The sequence below is a fragment of the Anolis sagrei genome, chromosome 3 (assembly GCF_037176765.1).
Source record: "Anolis sagrei isolate rAnoSag1 chromosome 3, rAnoSag1.mat, whole genome shotgun sequence".
Lineage (NCBI taxonomy): Eukaryota > Metazoa > Chordata > Lepidosauria > Squamata > Dactyloidae > Anolis > Anolis sagrei.
The window spans coordinates 73,601,055-73,622,435 of NC_090023.1; the positions used below are offsets into that span (position 1 = coordinate 73,601,055).

At 37.2% G+C, this 21,381-nt stretch overlaps 1 protein-coding gene across 5 annotated transcripts in view; it reads right to left on the reverse strand.

The window, feature by feature from the left end:
• DSCAM (DS cell adhesion molecule) overlaps positions 1-21,381 on the reverse strand; it is a 396,804-nt gene that overhangs the window by 91,940 nt on the left and 283,483 nt on the right. For all 5 annotated transcript variants that reach the window (XM_060770299.2, XM_060770298.2, XM_060770300.2 and 2 more), the window contains exons 14-18: positions 20,884-21,012; positions 14,855-15,022; positions 6,891-6,961; positions 4,491-4,731; positions 654-800 (exon numbers count right to left, since the gene is read on the reverse strand). In XM_060770299.2, the coding sequence (XP_060626282.2) occupies positions 654-800; positions 4,491-4,731; positions 6,891-6,961; positions 14,855-15,022; positions 20,884-21,012 (756 nt within the window). The remainder of the gene's footprint in view (positions 1-653; positions 801-4,490; positions 4,732-6,890; positions 6,962-14,854; positions 15,023-20,883; positions 21,013-21,381) is intronic.

Here is a 21,381-nt window from a genome sequence, read left to right on the forward strand (position 1 = left end):
TCCCAGACTGCCACCATCACCTGACATTCAAATGATACTGGCAGAGGGGTCTCCGCACAACACAGAAAGATAAGGGTGCAAGGATCATTATGTACAGTGGAGCTGAATTCCACCATCTGTGCTGACCATGAAAATACAAATCTTGTAAACAACTGCATGCTTCCATTGTAATGGAGATTTGCAACAATTTGCAAACACTCCAATTGCAGAAATATTTCTTAGGAAACTCTCCTAGATGAATCAGAAGTAGAACATAGTGCAAGGTGTAAATGATATAATAAAAATATATAAATAAGATAATAAGGCATGATACAATAAATAACATCAGAAATCATTCATGGACAACGAGATCAGATTAATGGACAACGAGATCGGATGCTGATTCTATTGATGAGACGTGATGGATTGTTGTTTTCCTGTATTGTTGTATTAATGTCCTGATGTTAATTAATTGATATTACTGTTTTAAATGACTAATGATTTTGTACTGTATTGTTGATACTGGTTGTTAACCGCTCTGAGTCGCCGTTGGCTGAGAAGAGCGGTAGACAAGTGAAGTAAATAAATAAATAAATAAACCTTAAAAAATAGATCCTTATAAAATATTATAAACTGCTGGAAAAGTCTTACACTTGTGATGGAATAGCACTTACCTCCATCCAAAAGATTTGCCCAGTATATAACTCTAAATCCCTGTAGAATTCCATTGAGAGCATCTTTGGCAAGTGTAGACCAGGTAATAGAAATGGTTTCAGGTGAAGTAGCGATGGCTTGGACATTCTCAGGTGGGGAACTGGGAACTGAAATCAGACAGTTACACTTCTCAGTTTAAAGCACAAAATGGCATTTTACATTTCTTCAAAAAACGTGTTATTGAAAGCATCTTTGTAGAACAACGCAGATATGTTGGTAATGGTGCCCACTAAAGTCCAAAGCTAGTGAAGACTTTTTGTAAAATTATGGTCCTTCAAAACCTTCACAGGGTTGCATATGAATGATAAATTACTATAATTATCATTAAGCAATAAGTGATGGAAGGACCTCCAATTATTATAAGAAAGACTTCCTTTCAAACATTGCTCTGTTTGTGGGCTCAAAAGGTATGCAATTGCCACTTCTGTTATTCATTTCCATCTGCTCTTACCTGGTTTATGCCAGCAAAAAGTGATGACAAAGTAAAAGTAGTTTTAAAGGACGAATTTTAAACTTGCATCTTATGTTTAATCTTTGTTTTGTGTATTTTAATATGTATTTTGTGGAAATATGATTTAATATGTGTATTTTAAATAATATTTGTAGATGAATGTGTGTTTTAGCAATGCTGTAACCCACCTTGAGCTGTAATAATAATGATGATAATGATAATAACAATAATAATAATTTATTTATTATTTATTACATATATAGACTACAGGCAGTTCCCGAGTTACAAACATCTGACTTACAAAAGACTCATAGTAAAGAATGAGGGTGGGACAACAGGAAGTGAGGGAAATTCACTCCTGAAAGAGTTATTGTGGGGAAAAAGGTGTTTCCACTGAAGTTTTATCACCTATCCTTATTTCCACAACAAGCTAATTCTCACAGGGACAGAAAGTGAGGTGAAATCTTCTGAGCAAAACAAGCACCACAGGGGTGTTAACCCTTCCTTATGCTATCCAAGGCTCGCTCGCGAGCACACTCTCTCTCTCCATATATCTCTGTTCTGACTTAAAAACTAATTCAACAACATCAAACCTACAAAACGTATCTTGTTCATAAATGTGGGGACTGTCTGTATTTGCAGCCATGTGCGTTTCATATTTGATGTGTCTATACATATTTGATGTGTCTATACTCTTCATTTCTGTACTGTAGACAGGATCTCATCTCAGCTGATATTACTTAACAATTATATTAAGAAATCTCTCACTCTTTTTTTTTAAAAAAACTGGCAATTTATCATGTAAGGTCATGTTTTCATAATGCATTTTCCTATTATTCCATTAGCAGATGGATTAATCTTCCTTTTCCACAAGATGGCTCTCTTATCATTGCTTTAAAATAGCATGGCTAATATATAACTGATCTCAATAGCCTAGAAAGATGTCAAAGAGAATTTAATTTTTCTGTTTTGAAGAACTGTTTTGCTTTATGATAAGTCATCACAGCATAACTGGCTGGACTAGCCCAGAACCCCAATAGAGCATGATGGTCAGAGATCTATGAGACTCTGAATAGGGAGAACGGCATCCAGGTACATATGTGACAAGGGAGGGAGTCATTCGGCTTGTGTATCTAATCCAGAGGATCTGAAAACATCTTCCTGAAGGTCCTTGCCACTTTATTGAAAGGTGCTCCTCCCAACAAACTACAATGGAATCCCATCAATAAGTCTGAACCAGCACTTTCAAGACTGAACCTCATTACGTAGTTCAACTATTTATTTATTTATTTATTTGCTTCCTTTGTACCCTGTCTTTCTCACCCCTGCAAGGAGACTCAAGGAGGCAAGATTCAACTATCAGCAAGATTCAACTACCTCCCAGAAGCACACTTGAAGGTGAATTCCTTCTCTATTTCCACACAAAAAGAGATTCCTTTTAGTGAGACACACTAGATAATAAAGCCTGGCTTCACTTCATGCCCTCCTTCCCCATGCTAGAAAGTTGAGCAGGAGAGAAGACCTTCAGATGGTGCTCTAATGCTAGCCAATTAGGAGGACGAGTATTAGTGTGGTGGGAATATGCCCCTGGATTTAGTGAGATTAGAAATTGCATTTCAGTGACCCATGCTGCTTGAGTGCAGTACTTATGATGGACAGATTCAAAATTTTCCCAGCATGCACTGAATTCCAGCTATGGGCGAAAAGATCAAATAACTTTTAGAGCTTTGGGATCCTGACCATATCACCACAAATATGATATCTCAGATTCGTCTGGTGTCTGCATTGCAGTCAAGACCAAGAACACAGTTTTTAGTAGAGGCTCTATAAAATTCGGCATTACATAGAACAGAGCGGAATTGTTAAAGACTGATTCATAGAAGTCAATCCGGCTAACAGCCTACTAGTAACGATATAAGAATATTTAAGGGCAATTTTGGCAGAACTGGAGGTGGTGACTTCATTTTTTTACATTTGCCAGGACAGCTACACTAAGGTTAAAATCGTAAAGATTGCTTTTAAAATATATACTAGCCTTCAAGGTAATATAGTTCATACTTCGAAAATATTTCAACATCCCTAGGGATGAGTAAGAATTTTCTGTTTGATACATAGATAGATAGATAGATAGATAGATAGATAGATAGATAGGGTTTTATTCTTTTTTCTTTGGCAAATATCTATTCTAGGAATTCACACCATATTGCCCCAAAATCATTTCTTTTCTTTAATAACTTTTTTTGCATTTTATTTCATAAGGCAGTTTATCATTTATTATAATGTTCCACGCCTCTTTGTACCAATCATCAATTTCGTAATCACAATTTCCTTTCCATTTTTTGGCTATAACTAATCTTAGAACAGTAACGAAAATTATTATTAATTCTGTGTTTTGTCATTTTAATATTATATCTCCAAAATTTAGTAGAAGTGCTAATATTTGGATTTTTTGTAGATTAATAGATAGTACGTCATTAATTTCAACAAATACTTTTCCCCATTTTTTTCTTTTCACATTCCCACCATAAATGTATATAAGTCCCACTTTCCTTACTGCATCTCCAACAATTTTATAGATTGTTTCTATTATTATTTAATATTATTGGAATCATGCACTATCTCCAAATTGTTTTGTAACGATTCTTTTTAATTTTCATGGACATATTTTTCATAATTCTTTGTTTCCAAATTTTTAACCATTCATCTTCTGTAATATTGATTCCTAAGTCTCTTTTCCATTTTTTGTTCTGAATTGCATTGGATCACTTTCTATCATTATTTTATAATTTTTACTTATTAATGTTTGGTGACTTCATTTGTACCATTCTACTTTAATTGTATTATTAATATAGCACATTCTGTCATCTGCATTTCTTGTGTTGCTTTATCCAGTTCTTAGTCCATAAGTCCAATTGTAGTACATTATACCAAGATATTCCACTCTGTTTAAACATTTCTTTTATATTTTCCTTTGTGGAGACTTTATTTATCCAATCTTTTATACTTACTGCTCCAGCTCTTTCCATGTCCTTTATAAGTCATGTCTTAAAGTTTTCTCAATTTTTTCTAGCTCTATAACTCTAATCAATAGTGATATTCCAGTATTAAGTTTTTTTTAAAAAAATCCTTTTTAATGTTGCCAACATTCACAAATGCTGGCATCAAAGATCTTAAGACAGAAGCAATTTGAATGGAAGAAAAAAAAATGAAATTGACAAATTCATACATGTCTAGCTACCACACATATGCTGGAAAGGAATGTAAAGAAATGTTGTGGAAATATAAAATATCAACATTCGACATAATGCAATCTCAACCTGCTTTGAAGTACAACATATGCACCTACCATCCTCAAGAGTAGTTGTGATAATTTCCTGAGATGATGGTCCTATGCCTGCTCGATTACATGCCTGCACCACCATGCCATATTGCGTAAATTTTTTCAGGTTATCTAAAGTGTAAACTTCATTGTCCCCAGTGGTATCAATGCTGATGATGTTGAACTGAAAATTGCCTCCCGCACTGTATTCCCGATAACCAATCTGGTATCCACGAATAATTCCATTTTGCAAATGTTTCTTTGGAGCCTAAAAAAAAAAGATAAGTTGTACATTATATAACATTACAATCATAAATCAGAAGCTGAGAGCAAGTTCTCACTCCTAAAGGTTAAAGTTGAGTCCTGAAACAGTACTAAGCTCTAAGTCAATGGCTCAGAGGATAAAAGGAAGTCTTTCAAAGTGCAGCTGTAATTAGAAACCTAAAGTGATGCTTGTAGTCTTTTTGTTATCAAATGCAATCTGAGTTCTCCAAACAGCAGCAAGGAAGGCCAGTTTCCTCAATTGTTTGTAATTCTGGATTTCAAACTTAGAACTTCTCTCATCAAGTTTTGGGTCTCTTTGAAACTTTGCTATCTGTAGTGAATTCCCTACCTGTTAGGCTAGGAAAAGCCTAGAAAAGTATGCCCAGGAAGTTCGGCAGCCATTTTGGAAAGGGTGCCAGGGGCATCAATTTTAAAATCTCATTTCCTGAAGGGGGTGTGCTTAGGTAATTGGAGGGAAATGAGAGGAGTTATTGATTGGCTGGGAGAGAGTAGGCAGAGCTTAACTTGGAAAAGGGGAAAAAATGACTTTAAGGGGATGTTTTAAAACCCTGCCCAAGGAGAAGGAGAAGGGAGTCAGTGGAGAAGAGATTAGTGAGAGAGGCCCAAAGTGGTCAGTTAGCTAGCAGAGATAGCTAGTGGGAAGATTACAGCTATTAGGGAAGATAGCTGGGGAGCGGTGTGGCAGATCCCAAGAGTAAAGGACTGTCTATGTGGAGTTTGGGGTTACTTTCAGAGAAGCAATCCTGTCAGTAATCTCTGGAGGGAGAAAGGAGTGTAACTTGCAACTAAGATTTGAACTGCTTAAAGAAACCACACGGTTTTAAGACAATCTTTCAAACCAACTATGCTTATTGCCTATTTTGTTCCAGTTCTCTTAAATAAACATCATTTTTTATTGTTCACAACATCTGCCTCACGTGTGCCTCTGTGGGTGAAGTTTTAAAGTAGTTTGTAAAGTAATCAAGAGTTTAATGGTGGCAGCGTATATTCTAAAGGAGAAATCCTTTCAGTGTTACCTCAGTGCACAGTCCCGAGTGCGAATCCAGCACATTCTAGCTAAAGATACCTGTAGTAAGCCAAGGGCTTGACATTGCTTTTAAGTTTGGTGGGTGCCAGAGAGCTTTCCAAAGGGTTTTGGCTAGAAGAAAGTTTCAGCTTCATTCCAGCTTTTGATTTTTGGCTTTCAATTACCAGAAACCACATTGGTGGGAATTTAGCCTCAATCTTTTATAACTGGTTTTCAGCCTTTGGGATTTTATACACCAATTAAGCCTCAATCTATTATATTTGGTTTGCAAGGTTGGGATTTTGTTCCCGAAATAAATCTCAACTCTTTATACTATCTATGCTTGTTGAGTTCTCTCTTTTTGACATGACTACTAGATACAGCACTCCCCAAATCCCAACACTGTTCAATAAGTCAAGCTCAAACTCTAATTTTCCAAAAGATATTGGACTAGAGAGAACCAGCATGATTTAATGGATTGAATTCTGGAAAACCAGTCTTAAAATCTCCATGCAATCGCAGAAACTTTATGATACCTTAAAGACTATTATGTATTTATTATTTAAAAACAGTGAACTATAGATGGCAATCCAAGAGTTTGACCACATCTGCTGCCTAGAAATCCAAAATGTGTTATAATATGTGACGTCGATAAAAATGCAGGACTGGATGTATGATTTCTATTTGAATGTTTCATATTTACATAGCTTTCTAAATATTAACTTCTATTGATGTGTATTCACTTAGATGTGCATTATAGTGCAGAAGCTTTACTTTTTCAAAATCCCATCTTCTCTTAGGACACATTGATTCATACCATGGTTTTATAAGAAGTAACCTAAAATTCAGTAATTCATTTATTTCTACACTGCAGTTGCATTTCTGGTAATATGATGTTCAAAAGAGCACAATCACTGGGACATATAATTGCATGTGAATTTAATTTGGCACGCAATTATATATGCTTGCAAAGTAATTTTTGAAAACTTAGCCACAAGCATTGTATGTATAAATTCATCAAATTATGTTTCCCTTATTTGTTTGACCTTGTAGGCTCCTTCCTCAATTTCACCGTCATATACATCCCAAACAAGGTATAAGAGATATTTCCCCCTCTCAAAGTGTATCTTTTTTACCTTCCAGGTTACCCGAATGCTTTGTGAAGATATGGGTTCAAGCTGAACATCTTGAGGTGGTCCATCAGGAGCTGGTAAGAAGTAAACAGATAAATTGGTATACTAAGTGCTTCTCTAAAAGACAATACTAAAAAAATACATTCTTCAGTATTCAGAAACTCTAAAGACTGGTGTATATATATATATAAAAAACTATTGCCGAGATAAAAGTACACAAAACAACCAAGAGAGTCATGATGCATAAACATCACTGGCCCTATTTGGGCATTGTTCCCCTTGATTAAAATAGCATAAAACAGAAAGTGGGGATAGGATCATATGACTATTTTTTATATTTTATTGTTGACTCCTCCCTATACATGATGGAGTGAGCTTCTACAGTGAAAAGCCTTTTCTGTTTGAGTGTGCTCTCTGTATGATTTCTAATCATGACCATTGCAGTTTTTCACACAAGATGCTAACTTGCATAGAAAAGGCTTTCCACTGTGTTAACCTCAGAATTAATGTAACCCCTGTGAATTATTGGTTTGACCCCGTGGTCAGGGAAACCCTAAAGACAGAGTTGTACTTGCTAGTTTATAAAGAGAGGAAGCGTCGGAAAGGAGAGAAGCTGAGTTTGCCAGCATTTAGGATTAGGGTCAAATTTCTTTCATGGATATTTCAGCCAAGTGTTTAGAAATATAGCTGAGGTATGAAAAATAAAATTGACAAGCAAAGTGATCAAGTGACAAAGAGAGGATTTCTAGGTGTTATTGATTCCCATTGTGCAATGCTACAAAGTTGGGGGCTACAAGAAAACTTCACTGGGAGGGGATTTCTCCCATCCTCCTCCATTTAGCTACACCCCTAAAGCCACCTTCCTATCAATTTATAGTAGTGGTTCTTAACCTGTGGACCGTGGACCACCAGTGGGCCATGAGGACAAAAATCTGGTCCGTGAGTCTCCTTCTTCTTTATTTATTTTATTTCTGCTTCTTTTACGCGGCTTGCCACTCCTTCACTGTCACTGACCATGGCATATGTTCTGAATCGGAAACTAGAGCTGATGTGGTCTATCCAATGCAATTTTCTGAATCAGCACCCCAAACTAAATCTAAAGTTGACCAAAAACTGATTCACAACCCTTTTGGTACTGATGCTGGAGAGTGGTCCCTGGGCAAAATGGTCCCTGGTCAAAAATAAAAAGGTTGGGATCCATTGATTTATAGCCAATATGAATATGATCCCATGTTCTAATCCTTTATTTTATAGGAATTTTGCTTGAAAGTGTCTAATGACCCTGTGGCTATACAAGTATGCAAGCACCATACCCATGAATGAACTATGTAAAATATTGTAAAACTTTTTTTTCATGATACTTTGCAATCCCATCTGGAGCTGTTCCATAATATCAAAATCCAGAATTTTACAGAATTAGTTCATACAATGACAACCTAGAAGAAATGACCACTGAATTCAGTATGCTTACTACCATGTTTGTTGGTTTCAACTTTAATTGAAAGCAGGGGAGATAAAAGCAGAAGAAAATGGAGGGGGCACTAGAAGATAGAGAAACAGAAGCCTAGAAACCGAGATAAAGATTTCATGGGAATAGTTTCCCATAATTTCACCCCTTCTTGAAAACCCACAATAAAGGGACAGGCTTCTCCTTTTATAAAGTGGAAGGGGTTGCTGAGGAGCTGCTAGGCAAATGTTATTGCCCTATATCAGGCTAAGATGGTAAATATGTAAATTTAAAGGAAGTTACAGAACAAAAACCTCATATCTTGATGTTCAGAAAAGCCCTTCAACCCCCTTTTAGGAAGAGACATAGATGGCTGAGGATGTTAATGGAATAACTTTCTTCCAATAAGTTACTCTGTTAACCTATCAGGATAGTAAGTCAAAGTGTGTACCTAAATTGCAGGAATCACCAAACGGGAAAAATATTAACAATTCTCAGACAATGAGTAACCTTACTGGAGTGAAAATAAGAACATTTCATGCCTAATCCACATCCCCATAAAACCACCTATTTAGTCTCAGTTTCTATGGATCTCACTTTGAGAGGAAAATGGGAAATAAATTCAATAAATAAATATACTTCTGAGGCCCCTTCTACACTGCCCTATATCTCAGAATCTGATCTCAGATTATCAGATTATCCCAGACTATATGGCAGTGTAGACTCATATAATCCATTTCAAAACAGATAATCTGGCATCAGATCCTGGGATATTGGGTAGTGTAGATCCAGCCTAAGTTTTCTTTTTTAAAAAAAATGCTCTGCTTTGTGATACAGTGAAGCTTTTCTGGCTTGCTATTAAACATTGTAAAGGATGAGAAAAGGGTAAGAATTGCTAATGAAAGGGCACTCCGTATGCTATAATTCTCCTCCTCCTGCTGGAACCCAGATGATAGCAGACTGAAGCCTCAATAGTGTATGGGACACAATACACACCTTTGGCAATGTGGTTTCCCTCCCCTTCTCTCCTTTCTGTTTAATATTTAATGTTATCGTTTGTGTAAAGCCTTCATTATGTGCTCTACCCTCAGGCATCTCTCAGATGTTTGGGAATCCATACTCATTTAATATGCCTGAGGTAAAAGCAATGAACTAAAATAAACAGTGACAAATGGTGGCACTTCCATGCTTCTTGAATGTATTCCCAGCTGATTATCAAGATCTCTCTGTGTGTATATATGTATATACAGATAGTGAATGGGCACGGGCTATGCTGAAGCATTGGCCTTCTCTTCTCTGGTTTCACCCACAATAAATCTGCAGCTTTTGATGATGGCTCCATATAATTGACCTTTCACTAAGAATGGACGGCTTTGTAATGAGAGCAAAAGAAAGGGTCACTTGTCTCAAAACTAGGCCACATAGCAGAGAATATAACGTGACGTTCAGGTTGCACATTATTAATGGAGAAGCTAATCTGCAAATTAAGGTCAGTTGATTATGCTGACATGTTAATTTTCAGTTGAAGAAAACCTGCCAGTGAGAAATACTAGTGGTTAAGGAAGAAAAATAATTTTCAGAGCACTCAGTAAGTGTGCACAATTGTGAGAGCAGGGACTAGCCCACACAGCTGGTGAGGTGGCCATCTTGAGCGGTGGAGTACCAGAGCCAGGCAACTACTTCTCATCTACCCCAATTCTGGGAAGCACTTCTTGCCCCTTTGGCCAAATCCCCAATGTCTGGCCTATCCGACCTATCCGACCGCATCTCAACCTACGAGCCCACCAGGACTTTGAGATCGTCCGGGGAGGCCCTGCTCTCGATCCCGCCTGCCTCACAGGCACGCCTGGCGGGGACGAGAGATAGGGCCTTCTCGATGGTGGCTCCTCGGCTGTGGAACACCCTTCCCGTGGACATCAGACTGGCTCCTTCCCTGATGATATTCTGCAGGAAACGAAAGACTTGGCTGTTCAAGAAAGCGTTCGAACAAGAAGTGCAATAATTGGTAATGACGACAGGAATGGAACAACGGAAAATGATACTGGATTGTGGTTTAGACAATGAGACGACGTGGAATGGCTTTTGTAGTATTGATGATGTTTTTTGATGATGATGTTTTTGGTTAATGCTGGACTGATTATTTTAGATTGTGTCTTGAATTTTGAACCTTGTTTTTTGCTGGACACCGCTGTGAGTCGCCCCCGGGCTGAGAACAGCGGTATATAAGCAAAGTAAATAATAAATAAATAAATAAATAAATGCACCATGGTTGGGAAGACCCCTATCCTACTGGTATACTTGTCTACATGGGTGGACTGAACAACATTTCTAGCATTCATGGCTGTTGCACCCTCAGAGTGAGACTGAGGGCAAGCAATGACTGCAAGGTAGGCAGGGAAGAACAACCGTGGTAGGTTTCATGTTACCACTGATAGGAATTTTCTGAAAATAGACATGGAGATTGGAAAGAGAGTGCCCAAAATGCCATTGTGCAGTACAGTGCAGCACTGCCACACACATATTCATGCAAGTTATCTCACACCATTCATAAGTCTGGGAAAGTATGGGCTGGTGACTGGTAAGGTGGTAATCAGGCATGGGCAGAAACTACTGAGGGACTGGGAGTATAATTATATCATGCCAGTACTCTGACATTTGTATTAATATCTCTGCCCAACACATTTTCAAGGCCCTTATCCAAATCATAAAAGGCCCAAATCATTTTGGGTTACCTTAATCAGTGGTTATCAACCTCTGGGTCCTCAGGTGTTTTGCTCTACAACTCCCAGAAATACCAGCCAGTCTACCAGCTGTTAGGATTTTTGTGAGTCAAAGGCCAAAAAAAACAAAACAAAACCGGGGGCCCATAGGCTGAGAACCACTGCCTTATATAAAGAACTGTGCCAGAGAAAACCTTACAAAAATGGCACCAAACAATGTTTGCATTTTTGGAAGCAGCCAATTACAGGAAGACATCACTGTGAGGAAAGAGAGGGAGGTTTCTGTAAGTGACAGGAGGATTTTTTTTAAAAAGAAGTGAACAAAACATTTTTTTTATTTTTGGTCAATGACTAGCTTTAAAGAACCAGCAGGACATGAATAAGACATGTATTTAGCCATTAAAATACAACTTTTAAAAAGTGAGTTTTTTTTATAAAAAAAGTATGAGACTTAAAACAGCATTAAATACTTGTATATTAAAATAACAATGTTAGCAATGATAAAAAGTTAAGATAAAAGCTAAGATAAAATAATAAAACCTTTTGAGACTGCATCCACAAGCTATTGCTGCTGAACACATGCTTGGATCAGGGGGAAAGAATCTAGTGGAAGGGGTAGAAGCACATAGGGAACACAAGGGGGCTCAAGGGGAAAAGGTGCAATCTAACACAAGTCCAAATACTAGAGGGTGGGAGTACTAACTATAACTGTAATTACAATTTTCCAGTAATGGCGTTGGTGTCTGAGAGCAGCATGGTGGTGCAAAATTGTCCTGAGTGACCTGGGTGTTTGTAAAGCAGTGGTTTATATGAGACTATTACAAATGTCTCTGTAAAACAGACATTGTTTTAAAAAGTGACACTTGGGGGGGGGGGGCAGCTGAAGGAATCAGATGTGAGAGGGAAGTGGTACGAAGTATCAGAGGTATTTACAGGAAAAAGTGGAACATGATTGAGTTTTAATATAATTATATGTTTGAAACCAGGTGCTTGAACTTGATACAGCAACAGTCATTTGTTACTTTGTAAAACATTTTGCTCATTCTCTTTTTCAATCTCTTATCCTATATGTCTCATCACCTTATATATCTTCTAGGGCTGGGCGGTTTCGTTTCGTTAATTCGTAATTCGTTAATAATTCGTTAATTTTTTCAATTACAAAACGATAACGAACCATTCTGGAGCAATTATTAAAAAAAACGAATTTTCAAAAACGTTTTGTAAATGCTTCGTATTTCGATATTGTATTCGTTTCGCTATTGTTTTGAGGTCGTTTCGTTATTATTTCCGCATGTCTGGGCTAGTTTTATGGTTTAATTAGTGAAAAAAAATTATAATATCACACCAACAGTCAACAACAGAGGGAGAGGGAAGCTTCAGAAGGTTTTGGAGGTTTTTTAGCGTATTTCGCGGTCGCGTCCGCCATTAACGAATCGATTCGTTATTGTTTCGGAAATCGATTCGTTAATTTTTTACCATTTACGAAATTTCGTAAATATCGAACTTTTTAAAAGGAAAATTTTGTAATTATTTTAAATATCGAAACAAAAAAAAAAACCCAAATACAAATCGATTTTAGAAACAAATTTTTCCGTTGTTACCCAGGCCTAATATCTTCATATCTGGCTTATTTAAGACTGGACTAGAAAGTGTCATGCTTACCATTAAAGATACTAATTCTGAAACAAATCTGTCCACATGAAAGTCACCTGACCGTCCATGACCCAAATCTGAGAAAGGATTTAAAACGGGGCCAAAATATATAGTGAGAGCAGCAGGCATCTAAGTCTGGGAAATGTGGGATCAGCTTGGATATTTCTAGGTTAACTCTTCCTGTATAAACTGACTTAAACCCCAAAGTCATCATCTCCTCCAGCTGCCCCTGCCAAATGAGTTGCGGTAGTATGGTACTACAATATTTTTTAATGGCATTCCCCTTAAAATACCCTTTCCAGATTGACCAGACTTGTCCCTGTCCTGAGGTCTTTCTAACTGTATTTTATTCTCCATTGACATTTCCAGATTCCAAAAGTGTGAGTTCTTTTCATTCTGCCCCCTTCATCAGGTTCAGTCATTTTATGTCAGTGCACCATTTCCTATTCTTACTGGGGGGCTGTTTGTCACAGAATGATTCTGTGAATGATTTACTTTATATTTTACATTTTATTTTACTAGCCTTGAATATAATGATTTCTTGATATCTATTTGTTTCCTGGCTGCCGACAAATTTCCAAGCCCAATTCAAACTGCAGATTATTACCTACAAAGCCCTATAAGGTATGGGTCCAACCTATCTTCGAGACTGCATCTTCTTCTATGAACCGGTAAAGGTTCCAAGATCTTCCAAGGAGGCCCTCCTCTCAGTCCCACCTCTGCCTCAAGTGCAGTTGGTGGAGACAAGAGAGAGGACCTTCTTAGTGGTGGCACCTCGGCTTTGGAACACCCTCCATAGAGAAATTGGCCTAGCCCCAATTCTACAATGTTTTCGAACACACTTGAAAACATGGCTCTTCAAACAGGCCATCAAACAGGATTAGGACTTCTAATGTTAAACTTGAGGACCTAGTGAATCATCTCATTTTGGCACTTGTGACTGTTATTGAATACAGCCTAATTTTATATCCTCAGCTACTGCTGAGTTTTACTGAATCTTTTTAATTATTAGGGGTTTTATATAATGTTTTGTGTAAATTTGTTTATGTAAATTTACATTGTTATTGTTTTTATATGCTCATGCACTTCATTATATTTTGTGTATTTGCTGCACTATTCAGTGCTTTTGTAAGCCACCCTGAGTCCCTTCTGGGATATAAATAAAGTTTTATTATTTTATTATTATTATTATTATTTCTTATTCTGGATGATATAGAAATGTAGAAAATAAATCATACTGCTTCTCTGGCTAGCTACCACATAGTCCTTTTGGGCATTTGCTCCATGTTGTGTGGTCCCACACATAGAATATTTGTCCCACTTTCTCCATTTATAAATAACAACAACAACAACAACAAAAACAACAACAACAACAACAACTTTATTTTTATACCCTGCCTCCATCTCCCTGAAGGGACTTGGGAGGGATTACAAATGGACAAGCCCAGAGAGCACAGTTAAAAAGTAATGCAATAAAATAAAAACAAAACAAAACCAAATAGAAACATATCACAATAAAACATAACATAATGAAAATAGTACCATAAGCATAATAAAAGTGTTGAGTTCAGAGGGCTCTGAGTTTGTGCAAAATTCCTAGACAGAGCTAAGGGAAAGTACAAATTTCTAAATTAAATTGCAATGCTTGACACTGTATTAAAAAGGGATGCATGCATCTAGATATTTTGTGGTTCCATACCACTCAGTATACAAATCAGGAACAAAGAAATGATGGCAGTTTTATTTAGCACTTAGTTAGGATTGAAGGAAGTGGAAAATAGAATTATTGCAAAATACATGTTTGCCAAGTTGCCAGCTGACAGGAACTGTTCCTGGAATGAAGAAGACAGTAAGAATATTGTAGATGACACAAAATACATCAAAAGACTAACTTGTAATCCATCCAGTGTTTCTATGGGCTTTCTTTGTACTTTGTGCCTTTTTATCTTTGAATTTAATAGCTTTTAAATCAAAGCATTCAATAACATTTCATAAACGAAGACCACTAATTACAGTGATATATAATGTAAAACTTTTTTGAAATTAATTGGCATAGTACCAGTTTGTTTAAAATTGGCAAGGGTGCAGATAACCAACAGTGAAAAAAAATTAACATTATGATTGACTGTAGTCATTGTAAAACATACCTGCTTCATCTGTGGTAATGGTGAGTTCATTGCTGGCCTCACTCTTGCCAATACGATTTTTTGCATACATGCGGATGTTGTAAGTGGAGGAAGCATGGAGATCAATGATAGTGGCCTGGTTCAGTTGTGGGGAAACATCTTTGGTTCTTTGGACTGAATCCCAGGAGTCTATTGAAAGTGAAAAACATTTTTTTCTTTTTATTTTTTCAAGAAGCAATTCAGCAAACACCTTGCTTCAAACACTGAAAACACAGATTTTTTTAAATGCAGCCATCAATGTTTTCTGTATCATTTAAAATGCAGTCAAATGCAACATGGAAAGCAGATTCTCAACTTTCATTGTCAGCAAAATCCAGCATACTATTGTGTAATGATACATGTAGACTATAGAGACCTTAGTTAAATTCATAAATCAAATTCATAAGGTAAAGGTAAAGGTTTCCCCTTGACATTCAGTCTAGTCGAGTCCAACTCTGGGAGGGTGGTGCTCATCTCCATTTCTAAGCTGAAGAGCCAGCGTTGTCTGTAGACACCTCCAAGGTCATGTGGCCAGCATGACTGCATGGAGCACCATTATGGTTTTGGCTTATACGGGTGAGAGGTAATCCACAAGCTGGATCTAGAGTATTCCAATTAAACTGAGATTTGACTACATTTTTGGAGATATTTACAGAAGGACTGTCCACAGCCCTGGGCAGAGAGTATGAGCTGAACTTTCTGTTTCTGCTGCTTCTTTCCAGACATAACTTGTAATGGCTACATCTGAAGCAGAGTCTACCTGAAGACAGTAGAAGTGTGGGGAGCAGCTGCCAGGGAGGTATCGAAAAGCTTAGAATTGGAATGTAAACTAGTCCAATCCCTCACTCATGTAGGAATCCACAACTTAATCATCCCTGAAAAGTGGCCACCGATCTTTCAGGTGGCCATCCAAGAGAACTATGTATAGATGTTGATGAACAGGTTGTTTGCTCAACCTTCCCTTTCTTTACCTCTTTCAACAACATGACCCCTCAAACAGCTGTTGCTGAGGCTCCACTGCTCAGCTTTGACAGGTGCCATAGGTTTCTGATGGAATGCTCACAGAAAAGGAGGAAGAACAGATGTACAGATTGGAAAAAGATTGGACTTGTCAAAGGCCATGCCTCCTAGTATGTTTCATACCTTCAGTCATTACCTATCCAAGATCATCTCGTAATAGATGTCTGTTCCCTCAAGAGTTCTCATAATTGGGACTATAAATGCATAATGGGTGCTATGTGCATAAGTTGTCAACTGGTGCTGGTTTAAAACTTTAATTTAGTTCAGGTGTGTCCCATAGTGATTGGATTTCATAGCACAATGTCTGCTATGAAATCCAACTGCACCACAGCTACTTTCACAAGAATCATCACAAGGGTCCTTTAACTGTTCCCTGTTTCCAAACAGCACAACAGTCAATCAAGCTTCACTTTTTTCAGGAAATCCAAGATAAGGCAATCATTCTCTTGTTCAAAAAGGTCAATTGGAGGGAGCTATGCAGTGATGGAAGTTTGACCTTTCATAGAATCATACAATTGGAAGAGATATTGAGGATAATCTAATCTATCTCCTTTCTCAATGCAGACTTCGTAATATGAGATGGTGTGACACCATCCCAGAACAGACAACTCTCCAGCCTGTATTGTAGATTACAGCCACAATGAAAAGGAGACATTCTGATCCATTCTTACTGTGTGCAAAAGAGCTACCTGTCTGAAATTGGATGTTTTGAAGTCTTGCCTACTCCACAACAGCTTTTTCGATAACAGAAAAATGCCTCTTCTTAATTTTATATTTCCCAACTAAACATATACTGTTTTGCTTTTTCAAATGTTCTGATTTGGTTTCTAGACTGTTTACCTTCTTAGCTGTCCCCTGATATATTTTTCTTGCATTAATACCTGGCATGTATTTCACAACACATTATGCTAAAGGGGCTACAGCATACATATTTCTTGGGTTTGTGGTTAAAAACATCCTATGTGCATTTCTTCTACAAAATTGAATGGTAAGTATAGGTTTGTGAAACTGAGTATATGTGTGCTATTAGTCATTGGCTACTTTCCAATCTGACAAGGAAATACGATAGAGTAGAATGCAAAAACCTACCTATCTACAAGTGTTTGCAAGAATGGAAATGACATGCACAGAGCTGTTCACCAATTGTTTACTTCCTCAAAGTATTTATTCAAAGCTTTTAATCAATGTGTATAGGCACAAGGGTCAGAAACTACCATTCTGCTTTTTCTGGTCTTGCATTGATATGCTATATGAGCAGAGCTAGACATGTCTCTAAGCTTTAAGTAGAATGCAGTACATGATTACAGACTGGAGCAGCTCACGTTTGAATCACTATGATAATATAAGCAAACTCTCCAGCTAGGAGCATATTCTCTCAAACAATCTCATGCATTTCTTTATAAATAACATGGTTTGACTCTATAATTTTGCCACTAATTAAAAAATTAATGATGAAAAAATAATATTTAGATGCCTTTCTCCTTTTTTTCAGTTCTTTTTTTTAAAGTAATCTTTATTGAGATTTTCTTAAAATATGCATATAGGTAAAAGAAAGAAAAAAGAAAATAGTGGGGGGGGGGGGGGAGGGAAAGAAAAAAGAACAAAAAAAAGGAGAAAAATCAGTAATAGAATAAAATAAAATAGGAGTATTTCGACCTCCTGGTGTCTTCTGAGAATCTTCTGTCCACTTTTTTACCAGAATTTAGATGCCTTTCTCCTTATGGATGCTTTTTCATTTTAGATAGAAGAACAGTACGTTTTCCCTCTCTTTTCATAGTTGAAATAACAATGAATGCTAAGTTACATTCAGCACAGTTCTCAAATATTATGATCCACACCCTAAAGGAACAGGAAATGGGAGCTGAAGAGTGTTAACACAGTTATGGTCATGTAGAACTGGTCACATGTTGTCATGGCCGCCAATGAGCGAATGTACTTGAAAATGCAGAACTAATTCACATTCTAATCAGCTCGTAAAAGCAAGTGTGAACTGTGAAATACTTGGGACTAATCCATTCAAGCAAATCAGAAAAAAATAGAAAAGTATCTCATGTTTTTCGCCCACTTGCATGAGGGACGGATGATCTGGGAATTAGCATGGGAAAGCTTTAAATACACATTAGCTCTGAAAAGTGCTGCTATGTAAAGTAATTAAGTTGGGATTAAATTTATTCCATACTTTCCAGTATTAAAGTATGTCTCTGGAAGATTCACTCTGTGATGAAAGTATGATTTAGATATTAACTGCTATAAAATGTAAAACAAAAATTAACTGCTTCAAAATGGGATTTAAAATAGGATAAACTTTGGAAAGGGTGGATGAAACCCAATGAAGTTAAATCTCCCACATTTGCTAGAATGAAAATGGAAACCCCTTGACTACAGGATCTGCTAGGTCTGACTAAAAAGTTCTGAAGCAACTAATCAAATGGTTGGTTCTGAAATGTAAAAATCCCTCACTTAAAAATGGTCTTGCTGAATTGCGACAAAATAGAATTCGGAATGAAAATCTATGGTTCTGCTTTGTCAGACAATGGAAGTCAAACTTTACAGGTTCGGCTGCTAATAGTCTTCAAATGCATTACCATTCTGGCAACATGGTGTTCTCCAGAGGTTTTGGGCTACAAATTCCATCACCTCTGACTTCTGCCTTGGCTGAAGTAAATGGGAGTTTTAGTAGAAAATATCAGGTGAGTACCAGGTTGTGTATCCCTCCTGTCAGTGCTCCAGATATGTCCACGTTGTTTCAGCGTAATAATAAATGGACACATGTTACCTTCAAAGCAAATGTCTCTTTGGCCACCATTACTCAAGGACCAGGAATGCGGTCCTCCAGATTGTTGTAGTTTTGGGAGTACACAATCTTCATCTCTGGTTTTAAAGATAATTGCTTCATATCTGTTCCCGCTAACCAAGTGAAAATTACAAAATAAAGCATCCATCTGTTTTGGATCCATGTCATGTACTAGTTCATTCTAGGGATGTGCAGAATTCCGTTTGGTGATTTGGAATTCAGGAAAATTTGGTGATCCTGTATGATTACTTTCAGTTCAATATGAACCTCAGCTTTGACAAAGACCTCAGAACAGAACAATTTCCCTTGGGGAAGGGCACTAGTCACAACTTGGAAGTTGACAAAATGAAAAAAAATCATTATACGAAGCAAGATATATATGGCTGAGAACCATTCAATAACTTACCACTGTTCATTTTGAAAAAAATGAATGATAGGTAACCTGTATAATCAGGAAACGAAAGGGTCTCTGCATGCCCTGATATTTAAATATTAAGAAAAACTTACGCTATAACTTTGTAAGACTTTTATCATTTAAGATTTCAAAGAAGAGATTGGCTTTTTTTGTGATAGACTGCATCAAGTCAACAGTTGGGTTGTTTGTTTTTAAAACTAGCATATAAAGAAAATGCAGGGCATTTGGTCTTATTAAATAGTACTTGCAGTACAAGTTGAATAGTCATATTAAGACGATGCTAGATTCTAAACACGTCATTTGCTTTGACTTTTTGTAAATCTTGAATAAAACTTCAAACACATCTTCAAACTTCAAACACATCTGAAAAACCTGTTCCATCCATTATCACTCACTCATTTCACCTAGATGCATTTCAAACCTTCTTCATATGTCATTTGGAAGCTTGCTATGTTACTTTGCTGCCATAAACCTGACTAATTCACTAAGAACAGACTAGAAAAATCTATGCAACATTGCAATTTCCACCTTCTTTTTCTGTCTTGGGAAGCCCTCCACAAGTATACTTCACCAGCCTAGCCTTATAAATTTAAGTGACAATTCTATATTTACTTTGAATGCAATGCCACCTGGTGGCCCTATTTCGAATCACATTTTTGAAATTAAATTCAATTTGATGTTAACAGTGCCACAATTCTTATTTTTATTCCTAAGGCTACTATTTCCATCATTATTCTACTGGTAGTATCAGTAGTAGTGATATTAGTAGTGGTAGTCAACATTTATCATTATGGATTTTTAATCCAGACTTCACATATGTTTTCTAAGTAACACGATAAGTAACATTTATTAAGTAAAACTTTTCTATTGCATATTCTATTGCTGAAGTTATGGGAATAGCAACTTTAATATTTCACTTCTTTTCATTAGCACGAGTACACATATTTTACCAATCAATGGTCCCACAAACGTCCTTCCACACACTTTTGTAACCCCATGTTCCCATACTGCTGCTATTCTTTCAATTTGTAATGAATGCCTCCCTCTAGCATTCACAAGCAAAAAAGGGCAAATACGAATACAAAATAAAAGGGAAACAGTCAGCTTTGTGATAGTGAAAGTGGGGACAGGAGAGAGAAAGACAATCCCATCCCCTGATGTCACTTCACAGCTGGCACAGAAGTGGAAGGGACTTATCACATCAAGACAGGGTTTTGTGTCTGTGTGTGTGTGTGTCAGGAGCAACATGAGAAACTACAAGTCACTTCTGGTGTGAGAGAATTGGCCATCTGCAAGGACATTGCCCAGGCAACACCCGGATGTTTTACCATCCTGTGGGAGGCTTCTCTCATGTTCACACATGAGAAGTTGGAGCTGACAGATGGGAGCTCACCCCACTCCTCAGATTTGAACCACCAACCTTTTGGTCAGCAGTCCTGCCATCACAAGAGTTTAACTCATTGCGCCACCAGGGGCTAGGTGACAGGACCATTGAGGGATTGAGAGCTTTTGATGGGATTTATCCATTAATAGATAGGAATGGGAGAATCACATAGAGAAGGCAGATCAGTAGTGGGATGAATACTGTTTCATGCAATAGAAACCATCATCAGCTGCAGTGCCAGTTTGCCTGCCTTATGCCATCAGATCCTCAGACAAGTACATTTAGAAACAGAAATGAAGGTAAGAAACTTTTAAAGACCTATGTGTTCATATTAGTTGATAATGGAAAACAAAGTAAGAATTCAAAGCTTAAAGGCAGGTATCCCAGCACCATCTTACCAGACTTGTTCTTGCATTCTATATCATAGCCTGTGATTGGACTGTTTCCATCAAATCCCATGGTCCACCTGAGGGCAATGCTGCGTGCTCTCACCTCTCGGATTTCTATTTCTGGAGGATCTGGAGGTTCTGGACAAACACAAAAAATTCTTTATTCCAGAGAAGACAATGTAAGATGCCAGCAACAACAATGAGTTCATTGATCTTTTACTGTCTGATTATTACACTCACTCACCTCTCCTGCCCCTATTCTGGACAAAATAAAAAGGCATTTCATCAAAACAAAATGTTATTTTAGACCCCTTCCCCCCTTATTGTAGCAGTGCTCCATGCTATTCTTTCAAAATATTTGCTTTTCCCAGAGTAGATTTAGCCTGTAATATTCAGATTAGCAGGGGAATTCTACTGTATATTGTAAACATAAGTGAATCAAGAAAATAATGCTATTAAAACTGAATTTCTTTCTCTATCTCTTCCTCCATGTCCTCCATTCTTAGT